The 23,727-nt window shown below is 37.7% G+C and overlaps 1 protein-coding gene across 1 annotated transcript in view; it reads right to left on the minus strand.

Moving 5' to 3' along the window:
• The window catches only part of LOC114655924 (contactin-associated protein-like 5), a 557,429-nt gene extending 536,710 nt beyond the window's left edge, over window positions 1-20,719 (minus strand). Inside the window, exon 1 of the mRNA XM_028807237.2 lies at window positions 20,467-20,719. Coding sequence (XP_028663070.2) covers window positions 20,467-20,551 — 85 coding nt within the window. The 5' untranslated portion in view covers window positions 20,552-20,719. The remainder of the gene's footprint in view (window positions 1-20,466) is intronic.
• Between the last annotated feature and the right edge of the window lie 3,008 nt (window positions 20,720-23,727).

A 23,727-nucleotide genomic window follows, 5' to 3' on the forward strand; every position in this document is an offset into this window, starting at 1 on the left:
TTAGGTGGATTGGCGATTCTAAATTGGCCCTAGTGTGTGCTTGGTGTGTGGGTGTGTTTGTGTGTGTCCTGCAGTGGGTTGGCACCCTGCCCGGGATTGATTCCTGCCTTGTGCCCTGTGTTGGCTGGGATTGGCTCCAGCAGACCCCCGTGACCCCGTGTTCGGATTCAGCAGGTTGGAAAATGAATGGATGGATGGACTTCAATTACATAATCTTGGGGAGTTGAAGACAGTTGAAGTGCACTCCCGTGGCCATCAAGCATGTAGTGACTCCATTGAAACAGTCTGCATTTAACCTAACAGAATAAAGCCGGTTTGATGTGAGAGCTGACAAATAAAGAGCACACACCTGGACCTTAACTTCATATAATACAGCTTCAAAGAAAAAAGAACGTTGGTGTTTGGGACCTCACAGACGCAAAAGAGGATGGATTGTCTATCTGATGTTGTTTGTTTTACATACCACGACAGAATCAACTTAAAGAGGGCTCATATTACGGCCAAACTCTCTGTATCTGCAAAGTATCCAAATAGCAATGGCAATGTCAAGCAGAATATTATTGGCTATAAGAAAAAGGTGCAAGATCGTGATACTTGCGGGTGGAGTGGTGGCTCTGAGGCTAAGAATCTGCGCTGGTATCCCAAAGGTTGCCTGTTTGAATCCCCGTCATTGCCAAAAGAGATCCTACTCTGCTGGGCCCTTGAACAAGGCCCTTAACCTTCAATTGCTCCAGGGGCACTGTACAATGGCTGACCCTGCGCTCTGACCCCAAGGGGTATGCGAAAACTAACAAATTCCTAATACAAGAAATTGTATAAGGCGAAATAAAAACAAAAAAAAAAAACTGTGCTGGAAAATTGTCATAGAGTCACATAATTTGTCATGCACTTTAAACATCGTAACATAATCAGATGTACTCGGGCAACAAGATCAGCAACTTCAGTTGTCCGACTAGAAGTCAGGTAATGCAATACTGATATCAGACAATCAACCTCCAGGTACAACCACGAATTATAGTGCAGTCACTCAAAGGAATTTAAGAACATAAAAGGCAGAGTGCTGCACTCAGTCAGTACTCTGGCTCTGAGCTCACTTTTTACCACCTCCACCACAGCTTCATGAAACAGAATGTGCGTACATTACTTAGGATGTGTGAAAGTGGCTTTTGTTGCTGCCTTCAACTGTGACTGTCAGATGTTTTTCATTGTGATGGTTTAAAAGAACCTTGTAATTTTTGCTTTAGTAATGATTAATAAAAAAATAACATTCCAGTTTTCTGTGCCGTAAATACTGTATCACCTTGTTATTTTTATTTATTTACCTTCAAGAAAAGATGCTTTTACTCAATCTTAAACTCTAAATCCATCTATAAACCCCAGCTCCTTTCCTTTGCAAGTATTGGTCCAGTCCAGCAATAGCTCAGTTCTGGCGATCCATATGTATTCAGTTCCAAAGGTCTTAGATGTGCTCAGTTAAACATCCTGGCTTTTGTCACTTTGTTGGCAAGACTCCTCATTTTGATTCATTGAAAGCAACCTGTTGCTCCTGCTTTTTCTCACAGAGTGAGAGATGTGATGTATTTCCTTTTCAGACCACAGGAACTGATTTAACAAGAACAGGCCTTCAGACTAACATAGCTCATCTTTACCGATGCTCATACTGGCTCCAAAATATTCACATGTTAGGATTTGAAATTTTGCAAGGAACAATTTTCAACTACACTGCAGAGTAAATTGTTTAATGTTTATAGTTCTGTCATTGAATAAATTCTTTACTTTTGTAATATAGACTAATTGAACAATTCAGTCATCAATATAAAAACAAACAAATTATACCAAAGACAGATTAAGGATTAACAACACCTTAAATGTAAGCATGGAGTGGGAAAAAATGGCAAAATATAAATAAGGGCTTAGAGCTGAGCTTTCAACTCCCTGACGAAACCTGGAAAAATGTTCTAGCTCAAATATATCCCTCATCTAGATACAATTTAAAATAGTCCACCTGCAGTCCACCACCCCACTTTTTTAAGGTTAAATTGGCTAACATCCTTCAAGGCATTAATATCAAATGTGATAAGTGCACGCAAACCTTGTCTACTCTCCTTCACATGTATTTGTCCTGTCCAACAATAGCTCAATTTTAGAGATCAATACTGAAATATGTATTGTAACAGTAGGGGCGCTATCGCTCCCTTGAACCCTCAGGTACCACACCAAACACCAGGTATAAGTCCACTACTTATTATTTTTATTATTATAGTAACGTGCACTAAGCACCCTCCACTCCACACTACTCATACAATAAACAATACTTAATCACAATACTCAATAACAATCCTCCACTCCCAGACGCGTTGCTACCCTTCCTCCCAGCTCAGCTCACTCGTCTGGGGTTTCTCACAGTCTTTTATAGTCCATGACCCGGAAGTGCTCCCAAACCCCTGTTCATGTGATTTCTTAGCACTTCCGGGTCGGTTAAAAACACTCCTTCTTCATCCCGGAAGCACGTCATTTCCTCTGTCGCTGTGCCTAAGACGTACTTCCGGGTTATAGGGTACATGCAAGTCCTTGAGCCTCCCTGCAGTGTCCTCTGGTGGGCCCTACAGTATCCAGCAGGGTTGGGAATAGAAACTCCATTGTCCAGGATTCCCTGCTGGTCTTTGGGGCACTTCCATGCTACAGGGAGGGCTCCATCTGGCGGCCTGGGGGTATTGGCCGGGATGAACAGCCGGCCATCTCCCACAGTATCAATGGTCTTAGATGTGCCCCTTTCACTCTGTCCCTTAATATCTATATTTGGTGTTTCTCAGCTTTCTATTGTATCGAAACAAATTGGCTTTTGTCACTTTGTTGGCAAGACAAGCTTTTTTCATGTGTTGAGAGATATGATGTGTTTTCTCCCCTTCATTTTCTATCATTGGTTCAACTGCATTGTTTTACTCTGTCTGGTAGCCCTTTCCAAACTTCTTTAAAAGTTTACAGATTTATGCCATTACTTGATAGACTGTGGAGATTGTGGCTCACTTTCCCTTTCTTTTGGTAGTCATCTGCCCTCCTTCTCTTTCCATTCCTTTTTCTCACATCTTTTAACTTTTGCTCCTCTTCCTTCTGTTTAACAGTCTGATCTTTTGGGCACAAGTCTAGGTACATTGTTATGAATGTTTACATGCCAGAACTATTGTATATGTGTATTTGGTACCACTTCTTGTTTTGTTGTTTTTTTCCAAAATAAAAATCAATAGACAAACTTAACCTAAAAGAATTAAAGGCTTATTATTTGGAAGTGCAGAGAAAAGTATATGATATGTCCATTTAATATAATGAGCCAGAACTAATCAAACTAGGGTTCTATATCCTGATTTATTTACCAGTCACAACAAGGTGACCCATATTATTAACATAATTTAAATGTTAATTAACTACATATTTCTGAAGAAACAAAAAAGTATGAGTTAAATCACAGATGAATACATTTCATCTATATAATTTTAATCTAATTCAAATGACATGATGCTCACCTTTAGAATTCCATGCATTAAACCTGACTGATTATTTTCAATGAATACTATTACTGCTACTCTTCTGTTAATGTACCACAAAGTGACATAGTTTTGGCATGCATTATGGTATCTTAAAATTTTAAGGTGTTAAAGTTTGCTTATTTTTATTCTCACATTAGTTTTTTTTTAATTTGCTGACAAATTGTCCTTGGAGGTGTTCTTTTCTACATTTGTTATTTCTGAAAATAGTAACAGTTTGCCGCAGCTTGCTTTTAAATAACTAACACAATAGCTGTTCTAGTCCTGCCACTCACAGGTAACAAAAAAAAAATGAGATGCAGGCCTCAAAATAGAACAAAACGTCAGACAACAGGTCTGAAGCCACTGAGTAGGCCTCACCACCACATGCAGCCTCACCCCAAACTCAAAAGACAGGCTTACAGTCAGTGCAGACCCAATATGGAGCCAAAATATCCACAAAAAGAAGAGAGGGTGTCCTGAGGTAAAGGGCAATCATTACCCTTCAACTCATCATGTGTCATCTTACAATCTTTCAGCAAACTGTGACTGCATGGTCCTTTCAAGTAAAGCAGACTTTAAGCTACCTAACCGGCTCGGCTCTGCATGGGCTTCAGAAGTCTGCTAGAGGGCACTGAGGTTTTCTGGTCCTGAGACTTTATAAACCAGTCCTGGACCTTAGAACTGATTTTCAGCCTGACTAAACATGGCCCCTGGAGGTAAATTAAAGACTTCTCCGGACAGTGGCCTTTGAAACTTAAAGTCCTAAGATGAAGCTCACTGACAGAAAAGAGATCAGATTTGAGAGCAGCAGAAAGAGAGTGAAAGATACTAATAAAATGGGTACTCTGTGGCAGATAAGTTTTGATGGTCATTCTTTTATTAACTTTGCAATTCAGTATACTGCCTGTGTTCCCTCCTATATGTTTAATTCCATAATAATCAAGCTAGTTTTGTGCATGTTAGTTCCTTATGAGGAGATGTAAGTGCTAGTAGTTGTGCTTAGAAGCTGCCAAACATACCTTATGTGATTCTGGAACGGTACTACACTTCCTAAGAGCCTCTGGAGGAATCTAAATGATTGCAGCAGAGCAATGAGCACATATCTCCTGCTGGTTAGGTAATAATATTCTGTCCAGGATGTGTTCTGACTTGCTATGGCCTCCATCCTGCTGCTCTCCTTTACACCTACTAACAGCATAACTGTGCAATATTAGTGAATTATGTTCGTCGCACAGGCAAAATTTTCAGTGTACTCTGTACATGTCAGTATTATTATTACTACTACTATTACTGCATTTCCAAGTAAAGTAATATACTTTTTTGAAACATGAGGAACCTGAAAATTAAAATTTACTTGAGATTTAATGGACAAATTAACATTCCATTAGGCAGTCAGTGGAAGCGTTAATCTGTTTCTCCATTATAAAATATAATGTAATGTAAAAATAGACAGAAACCAAAAATCACAGGGCAAAGGACAAGACTCAATGAGGGACAATCAAATAGCCATGTAAATTGAAAGAGAATGATAACGACAAGGTCAGAGCATTATCAGCTTGACGGGAGGGAGTGCACAGATATTTTTTCACTGATTGTCCTTAGGGATTTACTTCTCCCTCAGTACAAGTTGATTTTCCTCAAATTTACATATGCTGTAGCAATTTTGTATAGGATTCTAAATTAGCTACTGAGTGCTTCTGGCAAACCCCTAGTAGGTACAAGTGCATGGCTGTTTATAGAGTCATAATTAATTGTCTGATGATGCTGTTACTGAGGAAAGTAAATCTGCACTTCATGGCCACGGTCCTGTAGTGGTGGAAAAGCCTCTCGATCTCATTTACAACTACAGATTGTGTAGTGTTCAAGAAAGACTCTTTTGTACTTATCCTTTCTTTATTCCAGCATCATTGGACACTTACAGTAAAATCTTTCAATAAAACCTCCATATTACAATGGAGAGTAAAAACCTATACTAGCTAAGATGATTAATTTACCAGTAAAGCTCTGAGTACCCAAAAGCTTTTGTATTTCTTATATTACACAGTATAAATATTTCCATGCAACTCTTTTTCTGTGGCATTGAGTTAAATATATTTGATACAGTATCGCTCTATACTTCAGTTCAAATATAAATGCAAAATACAGTTTTCAATACTTTTTTAATGGCATACTTTGCTTTTTCATGTCTGCAGCAGCCTGTCTGATGCATGCAAAATTTATTTTGTAACATTAACTAAACCTGTTCACAAGGTGGTCTAAGTTCCTGAACAACTTTGGCCCCCATCTCCAACACCAAGAAACTCACTGCAATTGAACATAGTTTTGGTTTTGATGCTCTGCTAGTCCGCAGCACTGAGGCACACTGCAACGACGCAGATCCCCAAAGGTCTTGTTACCGTAAGTATGCACAAAGATAAGATGAGCACATGTTTCCTTAAGAGGCATTAGCTCTCTGGAAATGTGTTCTTTTGAATTGCGGCGTTTTAATTAACCTGAATTTAAATAATTATAAATAGAAAAGGTATTATCCCCACCCCTCATGCAATAAGACAGTTAAAAGATAACACGAGAAGCATAAAGGATAATCTAGCTCTTTACTGACGGGTTCGCGTGGTATTACAAACGGGAAGCTTATGACAGACATATCAAGCATGTGGGAGACTTGACCTACGCAGTCCTGCCGTCTTTCGTCGCCACGCTGAAAGGATTTTAGCCGGACAGAAGACATAATCTTCTGCCCGGCCTCGGACGGAAGACATACTCTTCTGCCCAGAGGCTTCAAAGTGTTGGTCGTAGGTGTCCATTCTTATATACTGGTTGCTCCATGTGCAGGCTCCTTGGCTCCGAATCCAAACAAGGTCAGGACAGGACTCAAACCCCACCTTCAAACATACAGGAATAGCACAATGCCTACATACAGTTCTCATTCTCCCAACAAGGAAAGAAAATGGTGTTCTGACAGAAGACAGAAATATACTAGTCTGTCTTTAGGCTGACTATTCAATTCTCCAGTTGTCCTTTGGCTCTCTAGTCCTGTGCTTGGCTCGGCAATTCTAAATACTGATGCAGTGCCCCTGTGTGCCATACTTGGTCGGCCTGTATGAATGAGTCTATAACAGTGGGCACAGAGAACAGTGACATTAAACTTAATAAAAACACATAGTATAACAGCACGGTGTAATCACTAGCTCAGAGCACACTGCAAATGACTCACACAGTTCAAAAATAAATACACCCTCTCAAAAACATTATGAAAAATTGTTTTACAAACAAGTAAATGAAAATTCTTTGTTAAACACAACCAATTTCACTACTAGTTATTTACAAATGTCTGAAAATCTTGGCCTTCGGATATCAACTTGGGATTCCTGACACTATCCCGGCTATGGTCTCCTTTTTTTCATTTAAATGTACTGTAACAGTGTTGACAGGAATTTCTTATACTTGTGCACAATATATGTCACATCATGTGAACTGTGTTTTACCCATAGTTTTAAGTAACCTGTAAAATACGGTATTGTACACTGTTGTCCAGCACTTATAATACGATAAAAACTAATATAGCATTCAATTGGCTCAGCACTTCTTTGTGTCTCTTGCATATTAATTTGTATTTCTTTGATTTTCACAGAGCACTATACAGCTGCCAGTTCTTCGACATGTTCTCCTTTTGTCTGTACGTTTTTCTTTTTTTGAAGAATTCCCCATTTTCCTTCCTTCCACACCCACAGACATACCTCTTATGCGGCTCTAAATGTGGCCAACTACCTGAGCATACCCTGTAGTACACTGACACCCTTGTCCAAGGTTGGCTCCATCTTTGCCCCTGATACTGTCAGGAAAAGCCCAGACCCCTGTGACCCACAGTTGGATTATATAGGTTCAATAATGCATCAATGATAATTTGTGAAGATTCTGAATAAAACTCTCATCTAAATAATTGTAAATGCAATCATTTTCTCAGCAGGATTGCTTTCACATTACAAACGCAACTAAATCTGTTAGTAGATAATAAGGAGGCAGCTCTGACCGGTGAGTCCTGGCAGGCTTAAAAACACCTCATGTTCCAAATACTTCTTTGAAAAATGAAGATCTTGCACTTGGTGTAGTTTTAATAATTCACAATTTTAATGAACAAAGAAATCTAAATGTTGCTTTGTCGATTATCTGAGAATGTGCCATGAATCTGTTTCAAGACACCACAGAGAGGCAAAAAATAGAATTATTCCTCATGGGAGGTAAAGGAATGGAGCTCAGCACATTTTAAAGCTGAGTTCTTTTTTATTGAAGAATAAAAAAAAAATTGGATCAGAATTGATGATTAAAGTCTCACTATGAGATAACCTAAAATTAGCAAGGCTCAGTTACCACATTTTTGAAAAATCACTTGTTTTCTTAAAAAAAAATCTCCTGAATATATTATTGTTTTGTACATACTGCTTCAGAACTTTGAAACAAAATCAATCCCTAACAAGTTCTTATTCATACCTCAGGAAGAAAAATATCCAACTTCTCAAACCCTTGGGCCGAGAAAAGGAAAGCTACAGTAGTCACCAATAGGCTGAATATTTCATTTAAATTACCAAAGTTATAAAATATACAGCTCAAGTTTTACCTTTCTTTATATAACTTCCAAACTTTTATTTTACTTTTTTCAATCACTTCACAAGTAGTAATATTACTCCATTATTTATAAGGGTTTTAATAGCTTACTGCAATTAGGCCGCCAGATTAAGTGCTCCCACATTCAATAAGTCCGTATTATTGAAATATATTGATTTTATTATCGTTTAGCTTTGGGGGAAAAAGACTCTTTCTGAATATTATTTAATTGCTTCTCAATGCATGCATTGTTTACACAATACACTGATGAAAAGTAAAAGCATTATGTCCTGTTAATAAGTGCAGAGTGCACATTATGATAATTCAAGTTGAAAACCTGAAATTGCTGCATTCATTTATGCCAATGTAAAACTCTGATCATTTCAATTTTTTCCATTTTTGTCTGCTTTCAATATACTTGACACATGGCATTTTTCTTATTTAAATATCTTTGCTTAAAATGCAAAGTTTAAGGAAATTATGTGCATTGGTATTCACTGTCAGCCATGAAAACACATTTACTGCTCAAGGTGAGATAGTATAAGTATATAGTTTGTGGCTCATTTCAAATACATACTGACACAAAAATGGTAATCAAGAGATGTAAACACAAGAGAACAGAGATACAAACTAAAGTAAACTCATTTTGCCTTGCAGCATGTTTAAGACAGCCATTAACATAACGTTCATGTCCTTAGAGTATACCTTAGTTATGACATAACCTACCTGACAACTGGGAGAATGTACAAACTCTACAGAGATGTTTTTTGATGATGTAATGGAATATTAGCCACTGGACGACTGTATTTCCATCTTGTGAGCTATATTGGAGCAAAAAATAAAAGACTCATAATATGAAAATGTGTGGTGAGCTAATAAAGGATTATTTAGATAAGATACAGTTTTTAAGTATGTAAAATATTAGACAAGAATGTAGAGCTAATAAGGTAAAGCTAATAATATTGCATTGCGCTGACAAGCGGCATCAGCCCAGGAATGAATGACTAACAGAATGAGCTGGCATTCCATCATACAAAATGATCAGCTTCAGAGCCATCGGCAGGGGTGCCTATAAAAAAAAGGCAAGCCTGCAATGTTACAAACAGAATTCCATCTAGTGCAAGCTACCTAAAACAGCAATTTAAAGAGCAATTGTCCATTGGCACTTGGTGCCAGTGAGTGCTGCATTGGCACAGCACAGCACTACAATATTTAATTGTGTATTTAAGAGTTTATCAAGACTGGGCAAGTGTTTTTAAACAGAAATGATTAGGCAGTAAGCAATGAGAATATAAAGAATAAACTGAGCGCTGATGGGAGATATACAATTGTCATGACTATTAGACTATAAGCTTTACACTCAGATAAAATAACCAGAGTGTGTATGTGTATGCTTGTAAGAAAATACGAAATAAGCTATTAGAACTTTAATAGCATGACTGTAATCTTTATTGTACTTAGCTACATGGAAATGTTCAGAGTTATCTCTGGACCATAGAGTATGAGTAACAATATCATTGACATGTTATCAGCTATCGGATTTTAGCTAAAGCCATGTGACAGGCCGTGTCCTGCTGTTTATCAGTCAGTCATTTTCCAACCCAATTTACCTCACAATGGTACTATATAAAAGAAAAGGATATGATGGTACTCAGTGATATTGTTTTGGAGACAAGAGAGGGGAACAGTGTTGGATATGCGATGGAGGCAGTGTAAAAGACAGGGAGAGACAGCATTTGGTAGGCTTGGAAACTGTGTTTAATTGAACATGTCACCCACAAAATGCACCTCAACAGACACGAACATTAGGAAGAAAAACACTGTGCAGTTTACAGGAATGAGTTAAAAAGAAAACACTGGGCAGACAATGGCACACACTTTACACAAAGCTTGTAATCAACACATTTCAACCAGCTTAAGAAGAAACGCTTATGAACTAACTGAGATGAACCCTGTTGTGTACATTCTTTTGAATCATTCAGGTTGTATTGTTAGTATTTATTATCTCCTAGTGTTTGATATGTCTGATTTCAATATTTTTAATATTAATAAAGTCTGTTAATTATCTCACTGAAATGACCACATCTTAACTGACATTAGCAATGATTGAGGGTGTTGGGGGTCTCTTTCCTGTGTTATTGAGGTCCAGTAGGGACTCAGAGAGAGATGTTTTGGTGCCTTCCACTTAGTGATGGAAAACAGGGTTAAGCTGAAGGAAAGTCCCAGAAGTATAAAGACTCATTGTGACACAACGTTAATAGACTAAGGTATTGTTTAGAGGCATTTCTTGTCCAGCAATTGCAAAAGAACATGAGAGGCTTACATAGGGCCTTTCATGAAAAAGTAACACACACACACCAACAGCATTAAAGTATTTCATGATAAAACTGGGGAAATGGTTGCATTTACCAAGATGAAAAATATTTGTTGAAAATCACATTTATTTGGTTTTTAGATAGTCTAATACTGTTTAATGGTGGAGTTACTTTTGGAAAAAAGCAACATCGTGGTCATTGAAAGAGCAAAGACTGAATAACAGAGGAGAAAAACCAGAAAAATTAAGTCAAAATGATAGGAGGACAAGTTGAATATATTTGTTATTTTTTTTGTCTTCATTTTCACAAAGAAGCCATCTTGAAATGCACTCCAGCAGTGACATAGGCTATCAATATATTTAAAAGAACTTCTCAAAAGAATCCAAAGAAACCAAAACAAATTTGGAAATACATTATGCAACCAGAACAAATGGTAAAAAATATGAACACTATTATTAAAGTTAAAAATCGCATCACATGTCACCTTGCTTGTGTGCTTGAATGCTGCTAATGTACTGTAAGGGTCCCTCCACTTGTTAGTTTGTGTGCACCCTGCAATCTCATGTGTTGGTCTCTGTAATTCTAGTTAGTCTCTAGCTTCCTGTAATGCTTAACAGACTTAACAGTGGATCAGTGTTATGTCTTGAGTGGTTGCTTACTGATTCAGTCACTATGTACTCTCAAAACATCTCATTAAACATCAACAGCACTGGAGAAACACACAAATATTGTAAGTTCAACTTACCCATACAAGTATGCTTTTATAAGATGACCCGCAATAGACCTTGTCATGCTTTAAATTGTACTCATAATATTTGTTTTCAGGTAAATTATTGAGTAATTGGTCAGTTTTCATTACACTATACCTGTTTGTTGCAATGTGTAATAGTCAGAGTGAGAACTAAATAAAAACATGCAGAATTCAAAACAAATCTACTTTGCTAAAAAAAACAACACCAAAATAATTCAATATTACTCAATTTACAAAATGTCCTACTTTTAGAAAATAACTTGGCATCCAAATTACTGAAATAAATTTCAAAGTACATGTTCACTGTTTGTTACTTTTTTAATTAAGGATTTAACAAGTTTCTTCATACAGTATGACTTCTGGTCACACTATCTATGCCTGGGTTTTTTGGCTATACAGTCTTTAGAAACTTCTCTATGAATTAGGAAAAAAGCCACACACACTGAGTAAATAAGAAAGGTTCACACATATTGCTTAAGCTATATTTTAATTAATCTTTTATACAGACACAGATGCCAATGACAGGTGTTTTAAAACCTCAAGGCATTCATTTCCTACATTCCTTAACAATAATAATAACATGCAAAGAAATCCATCCACCATCTACATCCCCCCCCCCCCCCCCCCCCAACCCAAAAAAAAAAAACCTTAACTGACATGGAACCGATGGCATATTTTATCTGCTGAGATATAACAGTTAGGACAGTTGTCTCCTCACTTGTCCAGGCTATCAGTTATTTCTAGACCTTGTACACATGAGCTGGCATTACTGACAGGATGGAAAAGGCACTCTTACTCAGTTGGGAGGCCAGTACAATGGAAAGACTGGGGGAAACAATGGTGCTTGAATACTTTGTCTCCCAACAAGACAGATGGCAAGGTCCCTGTGATACCCACAGGGCCTGCTGGGAACTGGAGTCCAGGAATGCAGCCCTGTTGGTTTCCGTGGATGCCTTCAAGAGGTGCTATAGGGACGAACAATCCTCACTATATGAGACTTCCGCCTGAGCCGGAAGTGTTATCATCGGACCCTGTCCTAGTATTGGAAGTAATGCCAGATCTGATATAAAAGGAGTCGCTCTGCCTCACCCAGGAGAGTTGAAAGGCAGATAGAAGGACAAACTTCATCCAGGAGAAGTGGTGAAGAAAAAGAAGAGAATGATGCTTCTATATGGATTATTGTTACAATGAAGCCTTTGTTAATGTATTTTATTGTAATAAACAATTTATGTAAACCTTGGATTTGTGTCACTACGGTTGAGGCTGGAATTTGGGGTATTGGAAAGTTCCCTAAAGTTCACAACCTTTAGGTTTATTCTTGATGGGCTGCTATTGGATTGGCATCACTTTATTAGCCAACTTCCATCCATCCATCCATTTTCCAACCCGCTGAATCCGAACACAGGGTCACGGGGGTCTGCTGGAGCCAATCCCAGCCAACACAGGGCACAAAACAATCCTGGGCAGGGTGCCAACCCACCGCAAGACACACACAAACACACCAAGCACACACTAGGGCCAATTTAGAATTGCCAATCCACCTAACCTGCATGTCTTTGGAATGTGGGAGGAAACCGGAAGCGCCCGGAGGAAACCCACGCAGACACGGGGAGAACATGCAAACTCCACGCAGGGAGGACCCGGGAATCGAACCCAGGTCCCCAGATCTCCCAACTGCGAGGCAGCAGCGCTACCCACTGCGCCACCGTGCCGCCCTATTAGCCAACTTCAATTTAGCAAACACAGATTAAGAGATTCTGTTATTGGAATTTGTATAATTATGAAAGAAAATACAGTAGTACTGTGGATCACATGTTAAGGGTAAATTTTGCACGTTAGAATCTCTTCTCACTTGGAATGAATTACCAAGTAGTGCAGTAGGAAGTAGGATTTTGGGAGCTGTCAAATCTCAAATTGATGTTATCCATATTACTAAACGAGAATGGTAAACCGGATATGGACGCAGGGACATGGGCCGTGGACGCAAAAGACGTAGTGCGCAGGCGCCACACAAAGCCCCCCCCCCTCCAAGCAACGGAAAATAAGAAATGAGGCGCCGCGCCCATAGCACACAAAAAAAAGGAGTCAGACGCAGGCGCCACACAAACCCATGGCAAAATGTTACACGGACAATTGGCATTGCTTTCAAAAGATACAGTTGGTACAAAACATGCGATGTCCAGATCCAGAATATAACAATTGGTTATTACAACTGGGAGATGGGACACTCACCAATACAGATGGACTTCACCCAGATATTATTACAATTCCTCAGGCCTTTATCTGCGACGACTTAGTTACGGAGATATTTGGAACAGCAATCTCATTAGACCAAATACCCCTTTTAACACAACGGACTATATTATGTCCAAAAAATATTAATGTTGATCACATAAATAACCAAGTCATTGCATTACTTCCTGGAGAGGCACAGCTCTTTCTAAGCTCTGACAAAGTTGACTCTGATAACAACAATGACCATCTTAATTTCTCCTTACGATATTTGAACACTATTAACCCAGCCGGATTACCACAACACAATCTTAACCTTACAATCGGAACAATAATCATGCTATTAAGAAACCTTAACACTAAACAAGGTTTATGCAATGGTACACGTTTAGTCGTCAACACCATGACACACAATGTTATTGAAGCAAAACTTCTTACAGGATCACATGCTAACAATACTCTTCTGATTCCTACAATTGACCTTACAAGTTCTGACCTAGAATTACCTTTTACACTTAAACGGCGACAGTTCCCCATTAAACCTGCATTTGCCATTACCATCATCAAATCACAAGGACAAACCATGAACAAGGTTGGCATCTACCTCTCTGACCCCGTTTTTGGACATGGACAACTTTATGTGGCCTTCTCACGAGTTCGACGTTCATCTGACGTTAAAGTTAAGGTTATAAATGATCCATGCCAAGGAAAACTCATTCAAGGACAAGACACCATCTTTACTACTAATGTTGTGTACAAAGAAATTTTCCGATAAATCTTTACACTGTGCCATGCAATTTATTCTTTGCTTCCTATGTGCGTCATCTACACCTTCACACTATGCTATATCTCATACATACATCACGCTATTTATAATTACCCAACACCAGGGGTTGGCGAGCGAAGCGAGCAGGGGGCGGAGCCCCCTAGTTTTGAAGAAATGGGCAATTGAGTGCTTGGTTCGGGTTGATTTCTCTTGAAAATGGTTCTGTCCTAATATTCTAAAGTGGGTGGCATACTGGGGTTTGTATCTCAGGTATTCCATTTTTGAAGTTTGCATGCTTTCTTCATGTCCACATGGGTTTTCTCTGGGTACTATGGTTTCCTCCCACAGTCCAAAATCATGAAAGTTAGGTGAACTGGTGTTGCTAAATTGGCCCAAGTGTGTGCGTGTTTGTGTGTTTATGCGTGTGTAATTACCCTGCGATGGGCTAGCGCCCAGTTCAGGTTTTGTTCCTACCTTGCACCCAGCTGCCCTTCACCATTGTACAGGATAAGGGGTATGTACATTTACACATACAAGTGATTTAACTTGGTGGCGGCTTATGCTGATAAATCAAATGCAACAGACATAGAAGCAAGTGTAAGAAACTTAAAAATGAAATAGTAAAATTATACTTTAATTCTAAATACAAATAATATTTAATAAAAAAACAATTTTAGTAATCATTTTTACATAATATGGGTTGTTAGAAATAGTTCAAGGGTTAATGACATTCAAGAGGAGAAGGGTGAGCACCATATAATGCTTTTTCAATGTTGTTATGTTACCTTCTTGACCTTGTTTGCTTCATTTTAATTGAAATTTGGTAGATAATTCATCACACAAAGGACTATAATCAAAAATAGAATTATAAAAACTTTCTGGCTCACAGAATCAACTTGATTAACTTTACTTAGTAAATACCATCTGAAAAGGTTTTAGCACATATTTCTCATACTGTCTTAATGTTTTACACATAATTTCTCCAGGTAAGTAAACTGATTTGGTCAAGGTTATGCAGTGCGTCTGTGATGGACACTGAACTCTCAGTCTTAAGGTTTATCATTCAATTTTCTAACCAAAGGCCACACTGCCTGCCAAGACTGCCTTCAAATGTACAGTAATTGCAGCATTTCCAGCAATTTAGACCTGACTTATTCATCCCAAGAGATGCATACACTGCTTCTTTCACATAGCCTTTAGTTTACATAATATGTAATATCTACAATCACTGCAGAATAATTAGAGTCCTGCATGTTTGTGTGATTCCCTAACACTTCTTAAAAAGGCGAGATACTGTATGCAGTAGGTAGAAATTAAGCATGCGGAAAGGGAAGGCCAATGTTCTTTTAAATTAGGGTTAGAGTTTTAGGGTTTTACTTTGACTTTTCTTTCTACATTGCTTATGCAGAGCTTCATACTAAATGCATTTTTACATTTTAATGGACCAGTTTGAAAATATGATGTGACTTCTCAAAAAGGAAGTGTGCTAAATAAATAAATATTCCTGGCAACAGAAGAGAGTGCAGATTACAAACAAAAAGGTTATTACTGCTAGATTTACTATTAGTCCAACTATCCAAGATAAAAAGGTTGATACATGTACGGCAAACTTTTTGACGTTATTTAATGTTGCTTATTTCCTATTATTTCTGCTTAGCATTTTTGCATGTTAGTAGTTATTTCTACGCTTATCCATAAGTTATTGGCAGAGGGTGGCGTGGCAACAGAATTGGCCTAATTGATGGTCTGTGTGCACCCCAGCAGATCTGTAACAGTGTCTTGTGTCTCCCTATAAAGGTATGGCACCCAAACAAAATCTAATGTGGTTATTTCAAAGTAATAATGACTGTTGTCATATTGTATACTGTACTGTATATCAGTTAATCCATATTTATTTTATAGAGTGTTTCTTGCAGTATGCGCAATCACAAAATGCTTTGCAAATAAGATTAAAATATAGCATGAAACTGACACAGATCATTTTTGCTAAAGGTAATTAAAACAATAGCACAAGTCAAAATGATAATAGATAAGCTGATAGCAGGATTTGGGGAAGGGCTTTGTATAATGAAAATGAAATATTGGACTGTGGAAAGAGGGGGATTAAATGATCATAGAATAGGAGCTGTGTTTCAGTAAAAAATGGTAGACGCTCTTTTAGAGAGTTTATAAACTGCCAGAAGAATGCCGTTAGAAAGTGGGCTAAAGTCATTTGATCCGATTTTAATCTTACAGCTCATACAGTCTGGTCAACAGGCTTCAGTAGAGAGTTGCACAAGCAAGAACTGCCAATGTTCAGCAAGATTTTTAGCAGTGTGGCTTTCTGAGAATTCGGACAGCAATGTCAGTAATCGTTGTTGTTTCACAGGTTAAAATGGGATAAGCAGCTCAAAGTGTTCCCCCAGAGTATTGATACTAACACTTTCTAAGGTCACAGTACAGTTTCATAAACAGTTCATTGTTTAACAGTTGGGAAGTTTAGTATAAACATGACTTCAGCACAAATGTGGTTACAAAAGAAACTTTCAGTAACACTTTAGTTTAAGTAACGTGAAAATGCATCTATTACTCATTTATTCTTATACAACAAAACCTTTCAACATCCGTACATTGGTTATTCATCTCTGTGCAGTATGCCATTTGATATGCTGTTGGAATTACTCATGAATATGAAGGGCTCATGGGTCTTATAATGAAGTATTCAAAATCAAGAGAATATGTCTCACTTAAGACACTCTAGACCCTTCCAAAGTGACATTATTTTAGCAGGTCATACTGCACAAATGAATAAGAACTTTACTGATGCTTAGAGAGTGTTATTATTACCAAAAGAAGCCTTTGTTAAAGTCTTGTTACATAAGAGTACATGGGTAATAGAGGTATTGTTTCAGTACCTAAACTAGAGAGTTACCAAACTTTCATAGATGAAAATGTTTGTGAAATAACACAAAAATGTGGGGGAGATGAGTATTCCCTTATTTTGAAGTGAGCGCTGAATTGAAAATTTGCCAGTCTGCACTCATTGTTCCAGTTCCTTGCATCTGGCGTCGATATTCAATGAATCTTGCATTCTGGCTTCAGTATTCAAATTAGAGGTCTGCAGTATTTATATAAACATGGCTTCCATTTCACGATCTGAACTGATTACTGAAACATTCATCCATCCCTCATCCAAACCAATTATTTAGAAACATCCATCCATCATCCAAATCTGCTTAATTGTGAGCAGGGTTGTTTGAAAGCCGGAGTCTATCCCAGCAAGCACTGAGCAAAATTCAGGAACAACCTTTGAGCAGCGGGGCTGAATTACTAAATTTTATGATCTATTATTGAATGTTTTCCAGACATCATTCTTAAACTCTTGGATTATTTGAAACTCTAAGTGGTTTTACCTGAAATAAACAGCCTTCTCACCATAAATAATCAAACTATTTAACATTCATAACATATCATTCAAAAATGTTTGTAGCTCCTCATGAAAAGTTCTTGCGCCTACATAATGCAGCAGTTAATCTTTAAAACTAAAGCCTGTTTTACTAAACAGACGGGTGTAATATAAAATCACACTTGAGCATAACTTCGGGGGAGTTGTCATTCTACAATTTAAGCAATTAAAAAAAAAACACAGAATATCAGAACCCTACATCAATCAAGACAATATTCTACAAAACAAATATTTCTATATGAGTGATATCTGACTGCTCCAGTGACCTGGATTTCCTTACTGTATATATGGAGTGAGAAGTTTATTTTGAAGTTCCCCATAATAGGTCATTTTCAATTGTTGGGTATTTAAACTGGAAAGGATTAAATTTGATTGTCGGTTTATGCATGAGTATGTGTGGTGGGTTGGCACCCTGCCCGGGATTGGTTCCTGCCTTGTGCCCTGTGTTGGCTGGGATTGGCTCCAGCAGACCCCCGTGACCCTGTGTTTGGATTCAGCGGGTTGGAAAATGGATGGATGGATAGATGGATGCTTGGGATGGCCTGGCTTTTCATTTGTGTGCCAATCTGTAATGAAGAAAACTGGTTGAGCAAATGGATGGTGCGTGTATACATGTAAAAAAAAAAAAAATTATATATATATATATATATATATATATATATATATATACACACAAACAATATATATATATATATATATATATTATATATATATATATATAGAATAACTCCAATGTCTGTCTCTAATGGGAAATAAATTGTTCTCACCTACCAAATTATGTAGTTATTTTATTTGACTTGGAATATGAATAACAGTATATGTGCTGTGTACTAAAAGTTTGATGATTTTTCATTCCCTATTCTCAGTTACAGTATAATCAGTTATACAGTCTTATTTTCAACTGAGTTAAAACAACAAATGACTTTACAGACATGCATAAAGAATGTAAATGGAATATAACATATTCTAAAACAATTTAAGGTATGTAGTGTAGGCATACTTGTTATTGTGATTAAGTAATTACTGATTTAACCTTGCAAAATAAAAATTTATTAATTATGCTTGTTCAGTACTTGTCATTGGTGCTTTTAAGTACAAGCAGTTAGCAACACAAATGGCAAGGCCAGTTTCAGGGTTGACTGTACATGTTATGTTGTAAACTCTAATAAATATATTAGATGAAAATGTATTAATGACAACATATGAGAAGAAAACCAGACATTGTCATAGACTTAGACGTTTTAAGGCATTCTCATTACACAGGAATAATACAATTCTGTATGAATAATTTAGATGTTAAGACTGCATGATGTGTGACACTAACTATGCTGCAACTGCACACTTTTCCGTCTAAATATTGAGAACTAAATTCAGCTTTATAAATATTAACACGCTTGCTTGATATTGCACATTTTCCATTTTAGCTTTATGCCTGGCTTAGTTTTGCTTGTACGTCCTGCAAAAATCTCACTGCATATCGTCCCTCATTCTATCCTGACGGTCTTTAAAATATACAGCAGTGGTTCCTTAAACAATAGGTGTCTCTCAAAAATTTGATTCCGACAATGAGTAAAATAATGTCATATATAGCAAAAGACCGACCTCTAGTGACAATGATATCATGACTAGCTGAGTGTTTCGGCATCTCTATGTCGTGGCCATTTCATTGTGAAAATCTGAAACAGTGGACGCGAATTCAAGTTTAACTAATTGAAGGGTTTTGCGTTAGATATTATTTTGTATTCTAACTAGGGAACCTGTACACTTACAAAAAATAATTCATATCTGTATGAGGCCATCGTGATTGTATTTTATATACTGTATATACTATATGTACTAGTTACAAAAAGGATCTTTTTTAAATCGCATAATTGTGTCTTAATCGTAGTAATAAAACAGAAGCTTTTCTCGACCATCGATCGCGACTATCAAAAATGAGCACTCCAGTAAAATAGCCCGTTTTGTATTAAAAAGAAAGTCGTTTCACCTTCCGGATTGACATTTGCCAGCCGATTTTCGACGACTGGCAGCTCCCTGCTCATTTGCCATTTTACTATCAGCCTAGAATGCTTTAATAATTCTGAAAGGAATACCAGCTTACATACAGATTCCTATCGCGGAACTGCACAAGGCTGAAGCTTTCAGAAAAGTCGCAAAACGCTTCCTGTAAATCTGTTGCATTTTACTCTCTCCATTCCTCATGTATCTTTAACACTTCATAGCGCATAGTGAAAGTGTATGGTTAAAAGGAGCTTGCAAAACTCCGTGCAGCTCAGATTGACTGAATACTCCATGTCTCACGCGTGAATTTCTGTACCATAAAAATACAGGCTGAAATTTTAAATACCAAATGTTGCACAAGTTTACATTTAGTCGATTAAGAATGCAGTATATAAAGAGTCACTGTATGTGTTTTGCCAATCACAACAGATACATCAAAACTTATTATCCAACAGATATGAGTACTGCAATTAAAAATCAGACGGCTGGTACATAACACATATGTAGTAACATACGGCTCGGGGGGTTTCTAAAGCCTGCTCAGGAAACGACGTCAAAACAACCAGCAGTTGGCAATGTCCAATGCAATTTTCGATACTTTATTAATTGGAAAAAAAAGGAAAACTATTGAAAGAACCGTCTAATCTAGTGCAATACTTGCATGAGAATGCACGGTATGTACTGTCCTGGAGGCTTTAAAAAGTTAGTCAATATGGTGACACTACCCATTACCCCAGTGTTATATTGAGGTAGAAATTCAGTAGCAAAACTTCCTTGAATGTCATAGACACAGTGCGCCCCGCTTTCGTGTATAGCTCAGTACTACTTACAGTTATTGGCTGCCAGAACAAGTCTGCAAGCCATCACCACGACTAAGCCGAATACATCAGACCGAGGAGAGCGTTGGCATCCCATCTTCGAAGCCGGAGGGTCAGGGTATGTTGGCTTGTTTAATCCTTGGTCTGTGAAGAAATAGTTCCACTCTGTTTGCTGTTTGATTCGTTAACTCCCAGGGAATCTCTGTTTTAATTTCGTCTCCCCGAAAGCTACTGGTGAAACGGTAAAGACTCACCGCCACCTCGCGCAGCCCCCCTTCCTGCACCACCAGCGCAGAGCTTCTTAAAGAGGCAGCCCCTCCCAAATTCCGCGCCGGCGGCTGTCACTGGTAGCCGGGGGTTGTTTTCAGCACCACGCTTGTAGACAGCTCCAGCCAGCCATACGCCGCTACACCAGGCAGTAGGTGAGCCGTTTAACTGCACGTAGGCTTGTGAAATGTTATTTTTACTAACATCAACACTTTTCAACAAAACACTCTCTTTCCGCAGGACTCGCTGCAGCACGTATGAAACTGTGGTTGGAGGTTTGTATACGAGCGTGTCTTTCACAAATATATATTAATCTTCAACGCAGAATTTTCTCTTTTTAAATTTTTGGCACATACAAAAGCATCTGTTAAACGCGAAATATTTACAATACTTACATCTGTGTGCGTGTTTTCTATTCAATAGTTCATATATCCCCTTAAAAGTTAAGCATTTCTGTTAGTTAACATTAGCATTGAAATATATGGAGAAGAAACATACTTTTAAGCTGTTTTTATTAACTACATGAAATGTTACATTTTTTCATAGTGTTATATTAACTAACTTAAAAGCCTTTTCAAGTCAACACGCTGTTTTCTCCATTTAAAATACTTAAATATTAATATTAATATAATGCTGATTCTGTAAAAGGAATGTGGACATACAGTGTGTGCAACTGATGCACTTTAAAAGAGATAGTTAATAAGATATTTATATTCTTGTCTTTCTTCTAGACTGCCAGTGAGAAGGACCTCCTCCATTTTCATAATGAATTTAGTTATTTCAACCCCAACATAAAGCTGAAACTGAATTACTCAAAAACAGAAGTCAGCTTCCTTGACACTACCGTTCAACTGAAAGATAACTCCCTTGTAAACTCTGTTTTTCACAAACCGACAGACAGATGGACCTACCTGAGAAATGATAGCTTCCACCCCAAACATATAAGGTGCTCCATTATTTTCAGCCAAGCAATACGTTATAACCATATTTGCTCAGACCCAACAGACCAGGGGATAAACAACTGCAGGAGCTTAGACAAGATTTCATCAGACAAGGTTATACTCCCCAAAACAACAGACACTGAAATAAGAAGAGCTACTACCATACCCAGAGACAACCTTCTGGATTATAAAAACAAAGACAACAAGAACCACATCCACCTTGTTGTCACCTATAATCCACATCTTGAAGCACTTCGAAAAATTATAAAAGAACTTCAGCCAATGCTGCACAATGACAAAATGCTGAAAAATGTATTTCCACAACCTCCCCTCCTGACATATAGACAACCATCAAACCTGCAGCAAATAACTGTCCAAAACTCCCTAAGTGGACCAACAGAAAATGGCACATTTCTTTGCCTACAGAAAAGATGTAAAAATTTTTCTCACATTTATAATACAGCCCGTATAGTTATACCACACTGCCGATTAGAACATCACATAAAGGGATCATTTTCCTGCAGATCATCAAATGTGTCTACCTCATTTTCTGCATGAAATGTCCTGACACTACACTCTATGTGGAAGAAACTGGAGAAACACTCCACCAAAGAATGAATTTACACAGGTTCCACATTAAACATGGCAACAGAGATGTTTCTGTAGCAGCTCACTTCAACAGCCATGGACACCGTGAGAGGGACTTTAAAATCACAGTGCTTATGGGCAACTTCAGAACACAGCAAGAGAGAAGAGAATGGGAAGGGAAACTCATGCTAAAATTTAACACATTACAACATGGTTTGAATAGAGACAAGAGTTTTATGGCCAGGTATGAGGATTGTTTGCATCACTGACCCAGACAACCTGTCTACAGACCCACATTATATTAAGAAACTCATCAGAAACTTCAAAAGACTTTGTTGGACAGTTATCTTATCCAACGATTTTGACTATACACTGTTTTTCTCTCTTGCTAAATGAATCTTAGCCTGAAGAGGTCCACTAGTTTTTTACATTTAAGATGTCCCATTTAATGGTTTTTCAATGTTGTTATTTGTCCTAGTGTGTATATAAACACAGGGAAGTCCAGTTTCTGTATTACATCTTGCCTGAGGAAAAAGCCTAAGTTGGACTGAAAGCTTGCATACTACAATCTTTTTAATTAGCCGATAAAAGGTGTCATTTTGCTTGACTTCTCACTATATTCATAATGGCTAACATGGTACAACACCCTAGTACTTCAAGATGTACAAAAGTCTCAAATTTTATTATCCATTAATTCATTCATTTTCTCTGACTGAAGCGTTATTACCTCTCTTACCAGCAGTTGACACAAGACAGGAAGGTGATGATTATCAAGGTGACCATAACATTTTAACTTCTGCCTTTTTGTATTCAAAATGGTGTAGATCCTATCCTGGCAGCACTGGCTGTAATGCAGAAAACATCCATGGACAAGACATCATTCCATTCCATTCCATCCCACCTTCAAAAATAACTGCTCTTTAATGGCACATTACCAGGTTGTGTGGTTTCTTATAGAATCACTGCCTGACAAAGAATCTTTTCATTCTAGGAACAGTTCTTTGCATATACAATTGGTTCTTTGGGCTTTGAAAAGCTTTCTAATATGTGGAAAAAACATAAATCTTTAATGTCTAGTAGGCTCAAGATCAAGAATACCTGAACTGAGCCAGGGTTATTATATGCAGCAAAAGTCCAGTTAAATTCACAAATCTATTGTTATTTTACAAATGTGTTACTAGATATTCAGGGCTATTTTTGGAGCCTGTCAATGATTTACATAAATAAAGGTTCTTTCAGGAACCATGATGTGGGTAGTTCTTTTGGAAACCATAAATGGTTTCCTTATGGTATCGCTCTGAATAACCAATCTGGCACCTTTATTTTTAAGTGTGGCCTTCACACAAAACCAGTGTAGAATGGTGAATTCACCTGAGGTTTATGTCTTTGGGTATGTGGAAGAAACTTCAGAGTACCTGGAGGAAAATCCATACAGACATGCAGAGAATATGCACACTCCACACAGACAATAACCAGA

This window comes from Erpetoichthys calabaricus, chromosome 8, assembly GCF_900747795.2.
Source record: "Erpetoichthys calabaricus chromosome 8, fErpCal1.3, whole genome shotgun sequence".
In the NCBI taxonomy this organism is placed as follows: Eukaryota; Metazoa; Chordata; class Cladistia; order Polypteriformes; family Polypteridae; genus Erpetoichthys; species Erpetoichthys calabaricus.